At 48.4% G+C, this 20,156-nt stretch overlaps 1 protein-coding gene across 1 annotated transcript in view; it reads right to left on the bottom strand.

The window, feature by feature from the left end:
• The window catches only part of LOC129842535 (uncharacterized), a 91,074-nt gene that overhangs the window by 44,326 nt on the left and 26,592 nt on the right, over positions 1-20,156 (bottom strand). Inside the window, exons 4-14 of the mRNA XM_055911113.1 lie at positions 19,809-19,912; positions 19,575-19,628; positions 19,206-19,299; positions 18,924-19,106; positions 18,609-18,794; positions 18,315-18,503; positions 17,817-17,948; positions 17,499-17,606; positions 17,123-17,213; positions 16,833-17,004; positions 8,937-11,241 (exon numbers count right to left, since the gene is read on the bottom strand). Coding sequence (XP_055767088.1) covers positions 8,937-11,241; positions 16,833-17,004; positions 17,123-17,213; positions 17,499-17,606; positions 17,817-17,948; positions 18,315-18,503; positions 18,609-18,794; positions 18,924-19,106; positions 19,206-19,299; positions 19,575-19,628; positions 19,809-19,912 — 3,618 coding nt within the window. The remainder of the gene's footprint in view (positions 1-8,936; positions 11,242-16,832; positions 17,005-17,122; positions 17,214-17,498; positions 17,607-17,816; positions 17,949-18,314; positions 18,504-18,608; positions 18,795-18,923; positions 19,107-19,205; positions 19,300-19,574; positions 19,629-19,808; positions 19,913-20,156) is intronic.

The raw sequence follows: 20,156 nt of genomic DNA on the forward strand, positions 1-20,156 counted from the left end.
AGATGCTCCATAGTACTACACCATAGACTGGAGTACTGGAGGACACAATCAGATGCTCCATAGTACTACACCATAGACTGGAGGACACAATCAGATGCTCCATAGTACTACACCATAGACTGGAGTACTGGAGAACACAATCAGATGCTCCATAGTACTACACCATAGACTGGGGTACTGGAGGACACAATCAGATGCTCCATAGTACTACACCATAGACTGGAGGACACAACCAGATGCTCCATAGTACTACACCATAGACTGGAGTACTGGAGGACACAATTAGATGCTCCATAGTACTACACCATAGACTGGAGTACTGGAGGACACAATCAGATGCTCCATAGTACTACACCATAGACTGGAGTACTGGAGGACACAATCAGATGCTCCATAGTACTACACCATAGACTGGGGTACTGGAGGACACAATCAGATGCTCCATAGTACTACACCATAGACTGGAGGACACAATCAGATGCTCCATAGTACTACACCATAGACTGGAGGACACAATCAGATGCTCCATAGTAGTACACCATAGACTGGAGTACTGGAGGACACAATCAGATGCTCCATAGTACTACACCATAGACTGGGGTACTGGAGGACACAATCAGATGCTCCATAGTACTACACCATAGACTGGGGTACTGGAGGACACAATCAGATGCTCCATAGTACTACACCATAGACTGGGGTACTGGAGGACACAATCAGATGCTCCATAGTACTACACCATAGACTGGAGTACTGGAGGACACAATCAGATGCTCCATAGTACTACACCATAGACTGGAGTACACAACCAGATGCTCCATAGTACTACACCATAGACTGGAGGACACAATCAGATGCTCCATAGTACTACACCATAGACTGGGGTACTGGAGGACACAATCAGATGCTCCATAGTACTACACCATAGACTGGAGGACACAATCAGATGCTCCATAGTACTACACCATAGACTGGAGTACTGGAGGACACAATCAGATGCTCCATAGTACTACACCATAGACTGGAGGACACAATCAGATGCTCCATAGTACTACACCATAGACTGGAGTACTGGAGAACACAATCAGATGCTCCATAGTACTACACCATAGACTGGAGTACTGGAGGACACAATCAGATGCTCCATAGTACTACACCATAGAGTGGAGTACTGGAGGACACAATCAGATGCTCCATAGTACTACACCATAGACTGGAGTACTGGAGGACACAATCAGATGCTCCATAGTACTACACCATAGAGTGGAGTACTGGAGGACACAATCAGATGCTCCATAGTACTACACCATAGACTGGAGTACTGGAGGACACAATCAGATGCTCCATAGTACTACACCATAGAGTGGAGTACTGGAGGACACAATCAGATGCTCCATAGTACTACACCATAGAGTGGAGTACTGGAGGACACAATCAGATGCTCCATAGTACTACACCATAGACTGGAGGACACAATCAGATGCTCCATAGTACTACACCATAGACTGGAGTACTGGAGGACACAATCAGATGCTCCATAGTACTACACCATAGACTGGAGGACACAATCAGATGCTCCATAGTACTACACCATAGACTGGAGGACACAATCAGATGCTCCATAGTACTACACCATAGACTGGAGGACACAATCAGATGCTCCATAGTAGTACACCATAGACTGGAGTACTGGAGGACACAATCAGATGCTCCATAGTAGTACACCATAGACTGGAGTACTGGAGGACACAATCAGATGCTCCATAGTACTACACCATAGACTGGAGGACACAACCAGATGCTCCATAGTAGTACACCATAGACTGGAGGACACAACCAGATGCTCCATAGTACTACACCATAGACTGGAGTACTGGAGGACACAATCAGATGCTCCATAGTACTACACCATAGACTGGAGTACTGGAGGACACAATCAGATGCTCCATAGTACTACACCATAGACTGGGGTACTGGAGGACACAACCAGATGCTCCATAATACTACACCATAGACTGGAGTACTGGAGGACACAATCAGATGCTCCATAGTACTACACCATAGACTGGAGTACTGGAGGACACAATCAGATGCTCCATAGTACTACACCATAGACTGGGGTACTGGAGGACACAATCAGATGCTCCATAGTACTACACCATAGACTGGAGGACACAATCAGATGCTCCATAGTACTACACCATAGACTGGAGTACTGGAGGACACAATCAGATGCTCCATAGTACTACACCATAGACTGGAGGACACAATCAGATGCTCCATAGTACTACACCATAGACTGGAGTACTGGAGGACACAATCAGATGCTCCATAGTACTACACCATAGACTGGAGTACTGGAGAACACAATCAGATGCTCCATAGTACTACACCATAGACTGGGGTACTGGAGGACACAATCAGATGCTCCATAGTACTACACCATAGACTGGAGGACACAATCAGATGCTCCATAGTACTACACCATAGACTGGAGGACACAATCAGATGCTCCATAGTACTACACCTTAGACTGGAGGACACAATCAGATGCTCCATAGTACTACACCATAGACTGGAGGACACAATCAGATGCTCCATAGTACTACACCATAGACTGGAGGACACAATCAGATGCTCCATAGTAGTACACCATAGACTGGAGTACTGGAGGACACAATCAGATGCTCCATAGTAGTACACCATAGACTGGAGTACTGGAGGACACAATCAGATGCTCCATAGTAGTACACCATAGACTGGAGTACTGGAGGACACAATCAGATGCTCCATAGTACTACACCATAGACTGGAGTACTGGAGGACACAACCAGATGCTCCATAGTACTACACCATAGACTGGAGTACTGGAGGACACAATCAGATGCTCCATAGTACTACACCATAGACTGGAGTACTGGAGAACACAATCAGATGCTCCATAGTACTACACCATAGACTGGAGGACACAATCAGATGCTCCATAGTACTACACCATAGACTGGAGTACTGGAGGACACAATCAGATGCTCCATAGTACTACACCATAGACTGGAGTACTGGAGAACACAACCAGATGCTCCATAGTACTACACCATAGACTGGAGGACACAATCAGATGCTCCATAGTACTACACCATAGACTGGAGTACTGGAGGACACAATCAGATGCTCCATAGTACTACACCATAGACTGGAGTACTGGAGAACACAATCAGATGCTCCATAGTACTACACCTTAGACTGGGGTACTGGAGGACACAATCAGATGCTCCATAGTACTACACCATAGACTGGAGGACACAATCAGATGCTCCATAGTACTACACCATAGACTGGAGTACTGGAGGACACAATCAGATGCTCCATAGTACTACACCATAGACTGGAGTACTGGAGGACACAATCAGATGCTCCATAGTACTACACCATAGACTGGAGTACTGGAGGACACAATCAGATGCTCCATAGTACTACACCATAGACTGGAGTACTGGAGGACACAATCAGATGCTCCATAGTACTACACCATAGACTGGAGTACTGGAGGACACAATCAGATGCTCCATAGTACTACACCATAGACTGGAGTACTGGAGGACACAATCAGATGCTCCATAGTACTACACCATAGACTGGAGGACACAATCAGATGCTCCATAGTACTACACCATAGACTGGAGTACTGGAGGACACAATCAGATGCTCCATAGTACTACACCATAGACTGGAGTACTGGAGAACACAATCAGATGCTCCATAGTACTACACCATAGACTGGGGTACTGGAGGACACAACCAGATGCTCCATAGTACTACACCATAGACTGGAGTACTGGAGAACACAATCAGATGCTCCATAGTACTACACCATAGACTGGAGGACACAATCAGATGCTCCATAGTACTACACCATAGACTGGAGTACTGGAGGACACAATCAGATGCTCCATAGTACTACACCATAGACTGGAGTACTGGAGGACACAATCAGATGCTCCATAGTACTACACCATAGACTGGAGTACTGGAGGACACAATCAGATGCTCCATAGTACTACAACATAGACTGGAGTACTGGAGGACACAATCAGATGCTCCATAGTACTACACCATAGACTGGAGTACACAATCAGATGCTCCATAGTACTACACCTTAGACTGGAGTACACAATCAGATGCTCCATAGTACTACACCTTAGACTGGAGGACACAATCAGATGCTCCATAGTACTACACCATAGACTGGAGTACTGGAGGACACAATCAGATGCTCCATAGTACTACACCATAGACTGGAGGACACAATCAGATGCTCCATAGTACTACACCATAGACTGGGGTACTGGAGGACACAATCAGATGCTCCATAGTACTACACCATAGACTGGAGTACTGGAGGACACAACCAGATGCTCCATAGTACTACACCATAGACTGGAGTACTGGAGGACACAACCAGATGCTCCATAATATTTATTCTTCTTATTCAAAGACATAACAAACTCTATAAATATATTGTGTTATTGTAATATAGAATACTGTATAATTACTCTATTATTATAATATAGAATACTGTATAATTACTGTATTACAAAAAATTAGAATACTGTATAATTACTGTATGGTATTGTAATATAGAATACTGTATAATTACTGTATTATTGTAATATAGAATACTGTATAATTACTCTATTATTATAATATAGAATACTGTATAATGATATGGCTGTATTGTCAGGGAGTTGAAGCCAGACCAGGAGGGTGTGTGACTCTGTGCTTTTAATCAGTTCCACTTAAGCCTTATATTATTTCCAACACATTAAGCAGTTCTTAATTCCCCTGGAATCCTCTCTTCCTCTCCGCCTTCCTCTCCGCCTTCCTCTCCGCCTGTGAAAAAAGGACAGGAATACAAAGGATGCGTGGGAAAATGAAAGAGAGATAGAAAGTGAGAGAGAGAGAGAGACAGAGAGAGAGAGAGAGACAGAGAGAGAGAGAGAGACAGAGAGAGAGAGAGAGACAGAGACAGAGACAGAGACAGAGACAGAGAGAGAGACAGAGAGACAGAGAGAGAGAGAGAGACAGAGACAGAGACAGAGACAGAGACAGAGACAGAGAGAGAGAGAGAGAGAGAGAGAGAGAGAGAGAGAGAGAGAGAGAGAGAGAGAGAGAGAGAGAGAGAGAGAGAGGGAATGTGTGGGTAGTAATGTGATTGGACCTCCTCTCTGCTTCAGGATAACACTGCTGTCTGACAACGAACCGCCGCTGATGCAGATACCCTGCAGTGAGAGTTTAATTTAAACTGAGGAGGATAAATGATTCATTCCAATACAATAACAATACAATAATATAATACGGTTCAATTATCCATCAAGGAAGACTGAGGACGAATCAAACCTGAGTGGTGAAGTGTGTATGACAAATAAATACATGCTATAGCATCACACACAAACACACACGCGCACACACACACACACACACACACACACACACACACACACACACACACACACACACACACACACACAGACACACACACACACACACAGAGAGAGAGAGAGAGAGACACAGCTGTACAGAGAACCTATATACTTAGACAATGCTCTAAAACAGAGACTGGTACAGTCAGTCCAGAGGAGGCTGGTGGGAGGAGCTGTAGGATTACGGGCTCATTGCCAGTCAGATATATAGTCAACAGCTCTGTATTTTATTAATTTAACCTTTATTTAACCAGGTAGGCTAGTTGAGAACAAGTTCTCATTTTACAACTGCGACCTGGCCAAGATAAAGCAAAGCTGTGCGACACAAACAACAACACAGAGATACACATGGAATAAACAAATGTACAGTCAATAATACAGTAGAAAAAAATCTATATACAATGTGTACAAATGAGGTACGATTAGGGAGGTAAGGTATTAAATAGGCCGTAGTGGCGAAGTCATTACAATTTAGCAATTAAACACTGGAATGGTAGATGTGCAGAAGATGAATGTGCAAGTAGAGATACTGGGGTGCAAAGGAGCAAGATAAATAAATAAATACAGTATGGGGATGAGGTAGTTGGATGGGCTATTTACAAATGGGCCATGTACAGGTGCAGTGATCTGTGAGCTGCTCAGACAGCTGGTGCTTTAAGCTAGTGAGGGAGATATGAGTCTCCAGCTTCATTGACTTTTGCAGTTCGATCCAGTCATTAGCAGCAGAGAACTGAAAGGAAAGGCGGCCAAAGGAGGAATTGGCTTTGGGGGTGACCAGTGAGATATACCTGCTGGAGCGCGTGCTACGAGTGGGTGCTGCTATGGTGACCAGTGAGCTGAGATTGTCACGATCGTGTGGTGGATTGACGGACCAAAACGCAGCTTTAGGAAAATAAGCCATCTCCTTTTTATTGGTGAAGAAGGCAAACGAAACAAAAACACTTAAACACTAAACAAAACAAGAAAACGATCGTGAAGCTAAATAACGATGTGCACACACTGGCTACAAACGTTTAACATAGACAACTACTCACAACAAATGAAAGCCTATGGCTACCCTAAATAAGGCTCCCAATCAGAGACAACCGAAATCAGCTGTCTCTAATTGGGAACTCATTCAGGTAACCATAGACTCTCCTAGACAACTAAACATACATAGACAACGCTAGACACATGTACTCAACACAAACCCATATACTACACCAACAACCCCATTACCATAGAAACACCCAAAACCAACAAAACACAAACATTCCCCATGTCACACCCTGACCTAACTAAAATAATAAAGAAAACAAAAAATACTAAGGCCAGGGCGTGACAGAGATAAGGCAGGGCTTTACCTAGCAGAGACTTGTAGATGACCTGGAGCCAGTGGGTTTGGCGACGAGTATGAAGCGAGGGCCAACCAACGAGAGCTTACAGGTCACAGTGGTGGGTAGTATATGGGGCTTTGGTGACAAAACGGATGACACTGTGATAGACTGCATCCAGTTTGTTGAGTAGAGTGTTGGAAGCTATTTTATAGATGACATCACCGAAGTCGAGGATCGGTAGGATGGTCAGTTTTACGAGGGTATGTTTGGCATCATGAGTGAAAGATGCTTTGTTGCGAAATAGGAAGCCGATTCTAGATTTAATTTTGGATTGGAGATGCTTAACCAGACCAGATGCTTACCAGACACCTAGGTATTTGTAGTTGTCCACATATTCTAAGTCAGAACTGTCCAGAGTAGTGATGTTGGACGGGCGGGCAGGTGCGGGCAGCGATCGGTTGAAGAGCATGCATTTAGTTTTTCTTGCATTTAAGAGCAGTTGGAGGCCACGGAAGGAGAGTTGTATGGCATTGAAGCTCGCCTGGAGGTTAGTTAACACAGTGTCCAAAGAAGGGCCAGAAGTATACAGAATGGTGTCGTCTGCGTAGAGGTGGATCAGATAATCACCAGCAGCAAGAGTGACATCATTGATGTATACAGAGAAAAGAGTCGGCCCAAGGATTGAACCCTGTGGCACCGCCATAGAGACTGCCAGAGGTCCGGACAACAGGCCCTCCGATTTGACACACTGAACTCTATCAGAGAAGTAGTTGGTAAACTAGGCAAGGCAATCATTTGAGAAACCAAGGCTGTTGAGTCTGCCGATTTAGAATGTGGTGATTGACAGAGTCGAAAGCCTCGGCCAGGTCGATGAATACGGCTGCACAGTAATGTCTCTTATCGATGGCGGATATGATATCGTTTAGGACCTTGAGCGGTGCTGAGGTGCACCCATGATCAGCTCTGAAACCAGATTGCATAGCGGTAACGGAGTGCCAAGTCTAGGACAAAAAGGCTTCTCAACAGTTTTTACCCCAAAGCCATTAGACTCCTGAACAGGTAACCAAATGGTTACCCAGAACATTTGCATTGTGTTCCCCCCCCCCCCCCTCCCAAGCCCTATTTTTACGCTGCTGCTACTCTCTATTTATCATGTATGCATAGTCACTTTGAACAAAACATTCATGTACATTCTACCTCCATTGGCCCAACCAAACAGTGCCCCCGCACATTGGCTAACCGGGCTATCTGCATTGTGTCCCAACACCCACCAACCCCTCTTTTACGCTACTGCTACACTCTGTTCATCATATATGCATATTCACTTTTACCATATCTACATTTACATACTACCTCAATCAGCCTGACTAACAGGTGTCTGTATATAGCCTCGCTACTCTTATTTTCAAATGTCTTTTTACTGTTGTTTTATTTCTTTACTTACCTACACACACACACACACACACACACACACACACACACACACACACACACACACACACACACACACACACACACACACACACACACACACATACATACCTTTTTGTTCGCACTATTGGTTAGAGCCTGTAAGTAATCATTTCACTGTAAGGTCTACACCTGTTGTATTTTACGCACATGACAAATACACTTTGATTTGATTTGATTTGAGAAGTTGCGGTGGGATTCGAAATGGTCGGTAATCTGTTTGTTAACGTGGCTTTCGAAGACCTTAGAAAGGCAGGGTAGGATAGATATAGGTCTGTAGCAGTTTGGGTCAAGAGTGTCTCCCCCTTTGAAGAGGGAGATGACCGCGGCAGCTTTCCAATCTTTGGGAATCTCAGATGATACGAAAGAGAAGTTGAACAGGCTAGTAATAGGGGTTGAAACAATTTTGGCAGATCATTTTAGAAAGAGAGGGTCCAGATTGTCTAGCCCAGCTGATTTGTAGGGGTCCAGATTTTGCAGCTATTTCAGAACATCAGCTATTTTGGTGAAGGAGAAATGGGGGAGGCTTGGGCGAGTTTCTGTGGGGAGTGCAGGGCTGTTAACCCGTGCAGGGGTAGCCAGGTGGAAAGCATGACCAGCCGTTGAAAAATGCTTATTAAAATTCTCAATTATAGTGGATTTATGGGTGCAGTGAGACAGTGACTCCTACCTTGGTGCTTGATGAGAGTGATAGCAGGAGGATGTGGTTGGTTGCTCCTGGCGCCTGCCTGGTGTGGATGTTGTGTTAGAGCTTCCTCTCTCTCAGTCCCTCTTCCTCCTGGTCTGGAGGACTCTGTCTCTGGGGGACACATCTCTCTCTCAGTCCCTCTTCCTCCTGGTCTGGAGGACTCTGTCTCTGGGGGACACATCTCTCTCTCAGTCCCTCTTCCTCCTGGTCTGGAGGACTCTGTCTCTGGGGGACACATCTCTCTCTCAGTCCCTCTTCCTCCTGGTCTGGAGGACTCTGTCTCTGGGGGACACATCTCTCTCTCAGTCCCTCTTCCTCCTGGTCTGGAGGACTCTGTCTCTGGGGGACACATCTCTCTCTCAGTCCCTCTTCCTCCTGGTCTGGAGGACTCTGTCTCTGGGGGACACATCTCCCTGTCCCTGCCTGCTGGTCCAGAACTGATAGAAGCGCTAGAAGATCCAATGTTAAATCTACTATTGCAGGTAGCAGTGTCCTTCACCCAGTCCCTCACTGGGTCAATATTAGTATTCTGGGTCTGGTTAGGAAGTCCCTTGTTCCAACGCCTGGGTACAGCTTGTGTAATAGTTACAGTGTCTAGGACCGGGCATGGCTCTGTCGGGTCAGTGTGGCCAAACACACTAGCATAGCAGCTGACTGGTCTCCTGGCTCTATCCCGGCTCTCCTCGCCTCCTCTCTCTCCACCAACCTTTTCTATGGACGTGTCTTTGGAAGAGGGAGAGTTGATGAACAGCATCAGGGTAGACTTCTGTCCTGGCTTCCCTCCACCTCTGCTTCGCTCTGGGTTCCTACGGGCAACTGTAGTGGTTGAGGTGGACTTGTTTGGAGTCAGGAACAGAGCAGAGTTGTGCCTGTCTATCCTGTCCATAGATGATTCTAGAAGGTACTGGGAGGGAGTGGTACTCTGGAGTGACTCCATAGAGTTCATGGGTGAATTCATGGCTCCTTGTTGCCACGGGGAGTCGTGTCTGTACACTCCCTCTGTGTAACTGTGTCTGTACTCTGACGGTCTACTGCTGCTGCTGTTGCCACCACTGGCTTCCTGACCTGGGCTGTAGCTCTCTCTGTGCTCTGTCACTTTCATGATGGTGGCTTTTCTCCTGTAAACCACCGTGCCCTGATCATTTGGTTGGTCACCTGACACACATGAAACAGGACTCTGCCTTCCGTTCAGTCGGTTGACAGGTTCACAGGTCATCCTTCTGTGCTCGGTCACTTTGACTATGGTGGCGGTGGCCTTTCTCCTCAGGGTGACAGGGGTGGAGCTGGGGTCGTTGCCGATGGGGTGGTGATGATGGACCTGGTCCTGCTGGGTGACAGAGGTGCAGGTGGTGGAGAGTCTGGCCTCGTCAGAGTGGTAGCTCTGGGGTCTGGGGGTTTTATAGCCTGGGACCCTGGCCTCATCGCAGTGGTAGCTCTGGGGTCTGGGGGCTTTATAGCCTGGGACCCTGGCCTCGTCAGAGTGGTAGCTCTGGGGGCTGGGGGCTTTATAGCCTGGGACCCTGGCCTCGTCAGAGTGGTAGCTCTGGGGCCTGGGGGCTCTAGATCCAGGGCTCAGAGGTCTAGACCCAGGGAGGCTTGCCGTCCTGGAGATCTTCTTGGAGGCGATGGTAATGGAGGAGAAGGCTGGTGTAGTTGTCTTTAGGACGATGGTATTACCTGTAGTGGTCCCAGGAGCCGGGGGTGATACTACCCCAGCAGGAGAAGGTTGTGGAAGACTACTTGTTCTTTTGTGTAGAGAGGTTGCTCTGTAAGGCTCTGAGCCGGTTCTATAAGGAGTTAACTCAGCATGTGAGGGTTTCTGTTGGATGCTGTTTGTCCTACATAGAGGGCTGTTGCTCCTGTATGGTGCAGATTTGGTTCCAGAGGGGGTTACCTCAGTGTGTGAAGGATTACTTTGGACTGTTGGCCTGATCGTCCAGGGAGAAGAGGTTTGGAAGCTGTTGGTCCTGTGTAGAGAAGCTCTCCAGCAGGGTTCTGAGTCTGAGTCGTTCCCAGGTTGGATTCCAGGAGACTGTGAGCTGGTCCCATAGGGTGTAACCTCAGTGTGTGAAGGCTGTTGGTTGTTGCTGGTTGTCCTATGTAGAGGGCTCTTCCTGGCAGGCTCTGAGTTAGTGTTAGCCCCGGGGAGGGAGTTGTTAGACTGGGTAGGAATCCCACTACCACTGAGGTGTGACGGTGTCCTGTTAGCCCAACTTCTCCTCTGATCCTGCCAACCTAAAGACCTGTTGTCCCTCTCCCTTGGCACTGAGCTTTCCTTGCCTGAGACCTGTGTGAAAGGAGAAGTAGAGGGAGAAGTAGAAGAAGAAGAAGAAGAAGAAGAAGAAGAAGAAGAAGAAGAAGAAGAAGAAGAAGAAGAAGAAGAAGAAGAAGAAGAAGAAGAAGAAGAAGAAGAAGAAGGATAATGATAATGTAGATTAGGCATCTTCATAATGTGTTAGTTAAACCACTAGGTGTTTCAGCTGTCTTCATAATGTGTTAAACCACTAGCTGTTTCAGCTGTCTTCATAATGTGTTAGTTAAACCACTCAGTGTTTCAGCTGTCTTCATAATGTGTTAGTTAAACCACTAGGTGTTTCAGCTGTCTTCATAATGTGTTAAACCACTAGCTGTTTCAGCTGTCTTCATAATGTGTTAGTTAAACCACTAGGTGTTTCAGCTGTCTTCATAATGTGTTAAACCACTAGGTGTTTCAGCTGTCTTCTTAATGTGTTAGTTAAACCACTAGGTGTTTCAGCTGTCTTCATAATGTGTTAAACCACTAGCTGTTTCAGCTGTCTTCATAATGTGTTAAACCACTAGCTGTTTCAGCTGTCTTCATAATGTGTTAGTTAAACCACTAGGTGTTTCAGCTGTCTTCATAATGTGTTAGTTAAACCACTCAGTGTTTCAGCTGTCTTCATAATGTGTTAGTTAAACCACTAGGTGTTTCAGCTGTCTTCATAATGTGTTAGTTAAACCACTCAGTGTTTCAGCTGTCTTCATAATGTGTTAGTTAAACCACTAGGTGTTTCAGCTGTCTTCATAATGTGTTAGTTAAACCACTAGCTGTTTCAGCTGTCTTCATAATGTGTTAGTTAAACCACTAGGTGTTTCAGCTGTCTTCACGATGTGTTAGTTAAACCACTAGCTGTTTCAGCTGTCTTCATAATGTGTTAGTTAAACCACTCAGTGTTTCAGCTGTCTTCATAACGTGTTAGTTAAACCACTAGGTGTTTCAGCTGTCTTCATAATGTGTTAGTTAGACCACTAGCTGTTTCAGCTGTCTTCATAATGTGTTAGTTAAACCACTAGCTGTTTCAGCTGTCTTCATAATGTGTTAGTTAAACCACTAGCTGTTTCAGCTGTCTTCATAATGTGTTAGTTAAATGACTCTGTGTTTCAGATGTCCTCCTAATGTGTTAGTTAAACCACTAGCTGTTTCAGCTGTCTTCATAATGTGTTAGTTAAACCACTCAGTGTTTCAGCTGTCTTCATAATGTGTTAGTTAAACCACTAGGTGTTTCAGCTGTCTTCATAATGTGTTAGTTAGACCACTAGGTGTTTCAGCTGTCTTCATAATGTGTTAGTTAAACCACTAGGTGTTTCAGCTGTCTTCATAATGTGTTAGTTAAACCACTAGGTGTTTCAGCTGTCTTCATAATGTGTTAGTTAAACCACTAGGTGTTTCAGCTGTCTTCATAATGTGTTAGTTAAACCACTCTGTGTTTCAGATGTCCTCCTAATGTGTTAGCTTATCTGAAACAGAAGGGTTCACTCATCATAATTATATCAACAAAAATGGTGTTGTTGTTGTGGTTGTGGTGGTTGTGGTTGTTGTGGTTGTTGTTGTTGTTGTTGTGGTGGTTGTGGTGGTTGTGGTGGTTGTGGTGGTTGTTGTTGTTGTTGTTGTGGTGGTTGTGGTGGTTGTGGTGGTTGTGGTGGTTGTTGTTGTTGTTGTGGTGGTTGTTGTGGTTGTGGTTGTGGTTGTTGTTGTTGTTGTTGTTGTTGTGGTTGTTGTGGTTGTTGTTGTTGTTGTTGTTGTTGTTGTTGTGGTTGTTGTGGTTGTTGTGGTTGTGGTTGTTGGTTGTTGTTGTTGTTGTTGTGGTTGTTGTTGTGGTTGTGGTGGCTGTGGTTGTGGTTGTGGTGGTTGTGGTGGTTGTGGTGGTTGTGGTTGTTGTGGTGGTTGTGGTTGTTGTGGTTGTTGTGGTGGTTGTGGTTGTTGTGGTTGTTGTTGTTGTTGTGGTGGTTGTGGTGGTTGTGGTTGTTGTGGTGGTTGTGGTTGTTGTTGTGGTTGTGGTTGTTGTTGTTGTGGTTGTGGTGGTGGTGGTGGTTGTTGTGGTTGTTGTTGATGTGGTGGTTGTTGTGGTTGTGGTTGTTGTTGTTGTTGTGGTTGTTGTTGGTGTGGTGGTTGTTGTTGTTGTGGTTGTGGTTGTTGTGGTTGTGGTTGTTGTGGTTGTTGTTGGTGTGGTGGTTGTTGTTGTGGTTGTTGTGGTTGTTGTTGTTGTTGTGGTGGTTGTTGTGGTTGTTGTGGTTGTTGTTGGTGTGGTTGTTGTTGTGGTTGTTGTTGTGGTTGTTGTTGTGGTGGTTGTTGTGGTGGTTGTTGTTGTTGTTGTGGTTGTTGTGGTTGTTGTTGTGGTTGTTGTTGTGGTTGTTGTTGTTGTTGTTGTTGTGGTTGTTGTGGTTGTTGTTGTGGTTGTTGTTGTGGTTGTTGTGGTTGTTGTTGTGGTTGTTGTTGTGGTTGTTGTTGTGGTTGTGGTTGTTGTGGTTGTTGTTGTTGTGGTGGTTGTTGTGGTGGTTGTTGTTGTGGTTGTGGTTGTTGTGGTTGTTGTTGTGTTGTGGTTGTGGTTGTTGTTGTTGTTGTGGTTGTTGTTGTTGTTGTGGTGGTTGTTGTTGTTGGTGTGGTTGTTGTTGTTGGTGTGGTGGTTGTGGTTGTTGTTGTGTTGTGGTGGTTGTGGTTGTTGTTGTTGTGGTTGTTGTTGTGGTTGTGGTTGTTGTTGTTGGTGTGGTTGTTGTTGTTGGTGTGGTTGTGGTTGGTGTGGTTGTTGTTGGTGTGGTTGTTGTGGTTGTGGTTGTGGTTGAGGTTGTTGTTGTTGTTGTTGTTGTTGTTGTGGTTGTGGTTGTTGTTGTGGTTGTTGTTGTTGTGGTTGTGGTTGTTGTGGTTGTTGTGGTTGTGGTTGTTGTGGTTGTTGTTGTTGTGGTTGTTGTTGTTGTTGTTGTTGTTGTTGTGGTTGTTGTGGTTGTTGTTGTTGTTGTGGTTGTTGTTGTGGTTGTTGTTGTTGTTGTTGTGGTTGTTGTTGTTGTGGTTGTGGTTGTTGTTGTGGTGGTTGTGGTTGTTGTTGTGGTTGTGGTTGTGGTTGTTGTTGATGATGTTGTTGTGGTTGTTGTTGTTGTTGTTTTTGTTGTTGTTGTTGTTGTTGTGATTGTGGTTGTTGTTGTGGTTGTTGTTGTTGTTGTGGTTGTTGTTGTGGTTGTTGTTGTTGTTGTTGTTGATGATGTTGTTGTGGTTGCAGTTGTTGTTGTTTTTGTTGTTGTTGTGGCTGTTGTTGTGGTTGTTGTTATTGAAAGCGAACTCTGCCTTTCAGTGGTAACTTCAGCTTGCTGTTTGTACTACTATCATATGACAGCCTCCCCCCATGCTCAACAATGGCTGATTGGTTTCTCTTGTCTTACTAACTTGGGGCATTTTATGTGGCACAATAACTGTGTGTGTCTGTGGCTCTCTGTTTGTGCCAGTGGTTAGGACTTAAGGCATCTGATTCTTTGGCTGTCATATGATTGTCTCTCCCCATGCTTAACAACAGCCCCAGCAGCAAGCAGAGCCAGCAGACAGCAAGCAGAGCCAGCAGACAGCAAGCAGAGGCAGCAGACAGCAAGCAGAGCCAGCAGACAGCAAACAGAGCCAGCAGACAGCAAGCAGAGCCAGCATACAGCAAGCAGAGACAACAGACAGCAAGCAGAGCCAGCAGACAGCAAGCAGAGCCAGCATACAGCAAGCAGAGCCAGCAGACAGCAAGCAGAGCCAGCAGACAGCAAACAGAGCCAGCAGACAGCAAGCAGAGCCAGCAGACAGCAAGCAGAGCCAGCAGACAGCAAACCGAGCCAGCAGACAGCAAGCAGAGCCAGCAGACAGCAAACAGAGCCAGCAGGCAGCAAGCAGAGACAGCAGACAGCAAGCAGAGCCAGCAGACAGCAAGCAGAGCCAGCAGACAGCAGGGCTATAAGCCTATCCCCCCTTCGGATGTCACAATGAGCTACTAGCTATGTAGAACAGGACTGTTGAAGCCGAGGATCGTTAGAAACGTGCCCAAGCCTGAGCACTAAGAAAACAGGCCTGCAATCCAGACAGACAGAGTCAGACGGTGTTTGTCATGTGGTGTATTGAGGCCCTGCGATATGATACCTCTTCAAATAGTATCTTTATTAATCCCGCAGCACAGAATTTACACAAACTACATCCTGGGGTGGACTAGTAGTTACTGGAGCTGCCTGGGGTGGTCTAGTGGTTACTGGCACAGCCTGGGGTGGACTAGTGGTTACTGGCACAGCCTGGGGTGGTCTAGTGGTTACTGGCACAGCCTGGGGTGGTCTAGTGGTTACTGGCACAGCCTGGGGTGGACTAGTGGTTACTGGCACAGCCTGGGGTGGACTAGTGGTTACTGGCACAGCCTGGGGTGGTCTAGTGGTTACTGGCACAGCCTGGGGTGGACTAGTGGTTACTGGCACAGCCTGGGGTGGTCTAGTGGTTACTGGCACAGCCTGGGGTGGACTAGTGGTTACTGGCACAGCCTGGGGTGGTCTAGTGGTTACTGGCACAGCCTGGGGTGGACTAGTGGTTACTGGCACAGCCTGGGGTGGTCTAGTGGTTACTGGCACAGCCTGGGGTGGACTAGTGGTTACTGGCACAGCCTGGGGTGGTCTAGTGGTTACTGGCACAGCCTGGGGTGGTCTAGTGGTTACTGGCACAGCCTGGGGTGGTCTAGTGGTTACTGGAGCTGCCTGGGGTGGACTAGTGGTTACTGGCACAGCCTGGGGTGGTCTAGTGGTTACTGGAGCTGCCTGGGGTGGACTAGTGGTTACTGGCACAGCCTGGGGTGGTCTATTGGTTACTGGAGCTGCCTGGGGTGGACTAGTGGTTACTGGCACAGCCTGGGGTGGTCTAGTGGTTACTGGCACAGCCTGGGGTGGTCTAGTGGTTACTGGCACAGCCTGGGGTGGACTAATGGTTACTGGCACAGCCTGGGGTGGACTAGTGGTTACTGGCACAGCCTGGGGTGGTCTAGTGGTTACTGGCACAGCCTGGGGTGGACTAGTGGTTACTGGCACAGCCTGGGGTGGTCTAGTGGTTACTGGCACAGCCTGGGGTGGACTAGTGGTTACTGACACAGCCTGGGGTGGTCTAGTGGTTACTGGCACAGCCTGGGGTGGACTAGTGGTTACTGGCACAGCCTGGGGTGGTCTAGTGGTTACTGGCACAGCCTGGGGTGGTCTAGTGGTTACTGGCACAGCCTGGGGTGGTCTAGTGGTTACTGGCACAGCCTGGGGTGGTCTAGTGGTTACTGGAGCTGCCTGGGGTGGTCTAGTGGTTACTGGCACAGCCTGGGGTGGTCTAGTGGTTACTGGCACAGCCTGGGGTGGACTAGTGGTTACTGGCACAGCCTTCAGGACAGATACATGCCAGGTCTTAATCCAACCCACACCTTTCTAATGCGTCCTCTCTACCTTCATTTCCCGTCTCTCTTCACTGCCTCTGGAGTGTTAGAACACACAATGGACAATACACTATCCATTATATGTACTGTATGTATCCCCTTAAAGACAAACATGTCCCAGATCAGTTACCTGGTGTTGAGTACTGGGAGAAGGAGCCTGGTCAGTTACCTGGTGTTGAGTACTGGGAGAAGGAGCCTGGTGGTGAGTACTGGGAGAAGGAGCCTGGTGTTGAGTACTGGGAGAAGGAGCCTGATCAGTTACCTGGTGTTGAGTACTGGGAGAAGGAGCCTGATCAGTTACCTGGTGTTGAGTACTGGGAGAAGGAGCCTGGTGTTGAGTACTGGGAGGAGGAGCCTGGTGTTGAGTACTGGGAGGAGGAGCCTGGTGTTGAGTCCTGGGAGGAGCCTGGTGTTGAGTACTGAGAGAAGGAGTCTGGTCAGTTACCTGGTGTTGAGTACTGGGAGGAGGAGCCTGGTGTTGAGTACTGGGAGGAGGAGCCTGGTGTTGAGTACTGGGAGAAGGAGCCTGGTGTTGAGTCCTGGGAGGAGCCTGGTGTTGAGTACTGGGAGAAGGAGTCTGGTCAGTTACCTGGTGTTGAGTACTGGGAGAAGGAGCCTGGCGTTGAGTACTGGGAGAAGGAGTCTGGTCAGTTACCTGGTGTTGAGTACTGGGAGGAGGAGCCTGGTGTTGAGTACTGGGAGGAGGAGCCTGGTGTTGAGACCTGGGAGGAGCCTGGTCAGTTACCTGGTGTTGAGTACTGGGAGGAGGAGCCTGGTGTTGAGTACTCGGAGAAGGAGCCTGGTGTTGAGACCTGGGAGGAGCCTGGTCAGTTACCTGGTGTTGAGTACTGGGAGAAGGAGCCTGGTGTTGAGTACTGGGAGGAGGAGCCTGGTGTTGAGTACTGGGAGAAGGAGCCTGGTGTTGAGTACTGGGAGAAGGAGCCTGGTGTTGAGTACTGGGAGAAAGAGCCTGGTCAGTTACCTGGTGTTGAGTACTGGGAGAAGGAGCCTGGTCAGTTACCTGGTGTTGAGTACTGGGAGAAGGAGCCTGGTGGTGAGTACTGGGAGAAGGAGCCTGGTCAGTTACCTGGTGTTGAGTACTGGGAGAAGGAGCCTGGTGTTGAGTACTGGGAGAAGGAGCCTGGTCAGTTACCTGGTGTTGAGTACTGGGAGAAGGAGCCTGGTGTTGAGTACTGGGAGAAGGAGCCTGGTGTTGAATACTGGGAGGAGGAGCCTGGTGGTGAGTACTGGGAGGAGGAGCCTGGTGTTGAGTCCTGGGAGGAGCCTGGTGTTGAGTACTGGGAGAAGGAGCCTGGTCAGTTACCTGGTGTTGAGTACTGGGAGGAGGAGCCTGGTGGTGAGTACTGGGAGGAGGAGCCTGGTGTTGAGTCCTGGGAGGAGGAGCCTGGTGTTGAGTACTGGGAGAAGGAGCCTGGTCAGTTACCTGGTGGTGAGTACTGGGAGGAGGAGCCTGGTGTTGAGTCCTGGGAGAAGGAGCCTGGTCAGTTACCTGGTGGTGAGTACTGGGAGGAGGAGCCTGGTGTTGAGTCCTGGGAGGAGCCTGGTGTTGAGTCCTGGGAGGAGCCTGTTGTTGAGTCCTGGGAGGAGGAGCCTGGTGTTGAGTACTGGGTAGAGGAGCCTGGTCAGTTACCTGGTGTTGAGTACTGGGAGGAGGAGCCTGGTGGTGAGTACTGGGAGGAGGAGCCTGGTGTTGAGTACTGGGAGAAGGAGCCTGGTGTTGAGTACTGGGAGGAGGAGCCTGGTGTTGAGTACTGGGAGAAGGAGCCTGGTGGTGAGTACTGGGAGAAGGAGCCTGGTGTTGAGTACTGGGAGAAGGAGCCTGGTGTTGAGTACTGGGAGAAGGAGCCTGGTCAGTTACCTGGTGTTGAGTACTGGGAGGAGGAGCCTGGTGGTGAGTACTGGCAGAAGGAGCCTGGTCAGTTACCTGGTGTTGAGTACTGGGAGGAGGAGCCTGGTGTTGAGTACTGGGAGGAGGAGCCTGGTGTTGAGTCCTGGGAGGAGGAGCCTGGTGTTGAGTCCTGGGAGGAGGAGCCTGGTGTTGAGTACTGGGAGGAGGAGCCTGGTGTTGAGTCCTGGGAGGAGGAGCCTGGTGTTGAGTCCTGGGAGGAGCCTGGTGGTGAGTACTGGGAGGAGCCTGGTCAGTTACCTGGTGTTGAGTACTGGGAGAAGGAGCCTGGTGTTGAGTACTGGGAGAAGGAGCCTGGTGTTGAGTACTGGGAGAAGGAGCCTGGTCAGTTACCTGGTGTTGAGTACTGGGAGGAGGAGCCTGGTGGTGAGTACTGGGAGGAGGAGCCTGGTGTTGAGTCCTGGGAGGAGCCTGGTGTTGAGTCCTGGGAGGAGGAGCCTGGTGTTGAGTCCTGGGAGGAGGAGCCTGGTGTTGAGTCCTGGGAGGAGCCTGGTGGTGAGTACTGGGAGAAGGAGCCTGGTGGTGAGTACTGGGAGGAGCCTGGTCAGTTACCTGGTGTTGAGTACTGGGAGAAGGAGCCTGGTGTTGAGTCCCGGGAGGAGCCTGGTCAGTTACCTGGTGTTGAGTACTGGGAGAAGGAGCCTGGTGTTGAGTACTGGGAGAAGGAGCCTGGTGTTGAGTACTGGGAGAAGGAGCCTGGTGGTGAGTACTGGGAGGAGGAACCTGGTGGTGATTACTGGGAGGAGGAGCTTGGTGGTGAGTACTGGGAGGAGCCTGGTGGTGAGTACTGGGAGAAGGATCCTGGTGTTGAGTCCTGGGAGGAGGAGCCTGGTCAGTTACCTGGTGTTGAGTACTGGGAGGAGGAGCCTGGTCAGTTACCTGGTGTTGAGTACTGTGAGAAGGAGCCTGGTGTTGAGTACTGGGAGAAGGAGCCTGGTCAGTTACCTGGTGTTGAGTACTGGGAGGAGAAGCCTGGTCAGTTACCTGGTGTTGAGTACTGGGAGGAGGAGCCTGGTGTTGAGTACTGGGAGGAGGAGCCTGGTGTTGAGTACTGGGAGGAGGAGCCTGGTGTTGAGTACTGGGAGGAGCCTGGTCAGTTACCTGGTGTTGAGTACTGGGAGAAGGAGCCTGGTGGTGAGTACTGGGAGAAGGAGCCTGGTCAGTTACCTGGTGTTGAGTACTGGGAGAAGGAGCCTGGTGGTGAGTACTGGGAGGAGACTGGTGTTGAGTCCTGGGAGGGGTCTGGTCAGGAAGCCACCTCGTTCTGAGCCCCACAGTGTTAATGGTGGGTTGTCTCCACTCCACTTCCTCCAGCTCTCCCTCTGTGTGTCAACAAACAATAACTTCATCAGAAGGTTGCGTGTTTATATCACGTCGGGGTGATAGGAGCCTAGTGGTTAGAGGGGGTACTGCAAGGGGCCTAGTGGTTAGAGGGGGTACTGCAAGGAGCCTTGTGGTTAGAGGGGGTACTGCAAGGGGCCTAGTAGTTAGAGGGGGTACTGCAAGGGAGGGGCCTCGTGGTTAGAGGGGGGAGGCAGGTAGCCTAGTGGTTAGAGGGGGGAGCCT

Source organism: Salvelinus fontinalis, unplaced genomic scaffold (assembly GCF_029448725.1).
Source record: "Salvelinus fontinalis isolate EN_2023a unplaced genomic scaffold, ASM2944872v1 scaffold_0048, whole genome shotgun sequence".
Taxonomy (NCBI): domain Eukaryota; kingdom Metazoa; phylum Chordata; class Actinopteri; order Salmoniformes; family Salmonidae; genus Salvelinus; species Salvelinus fontinalis.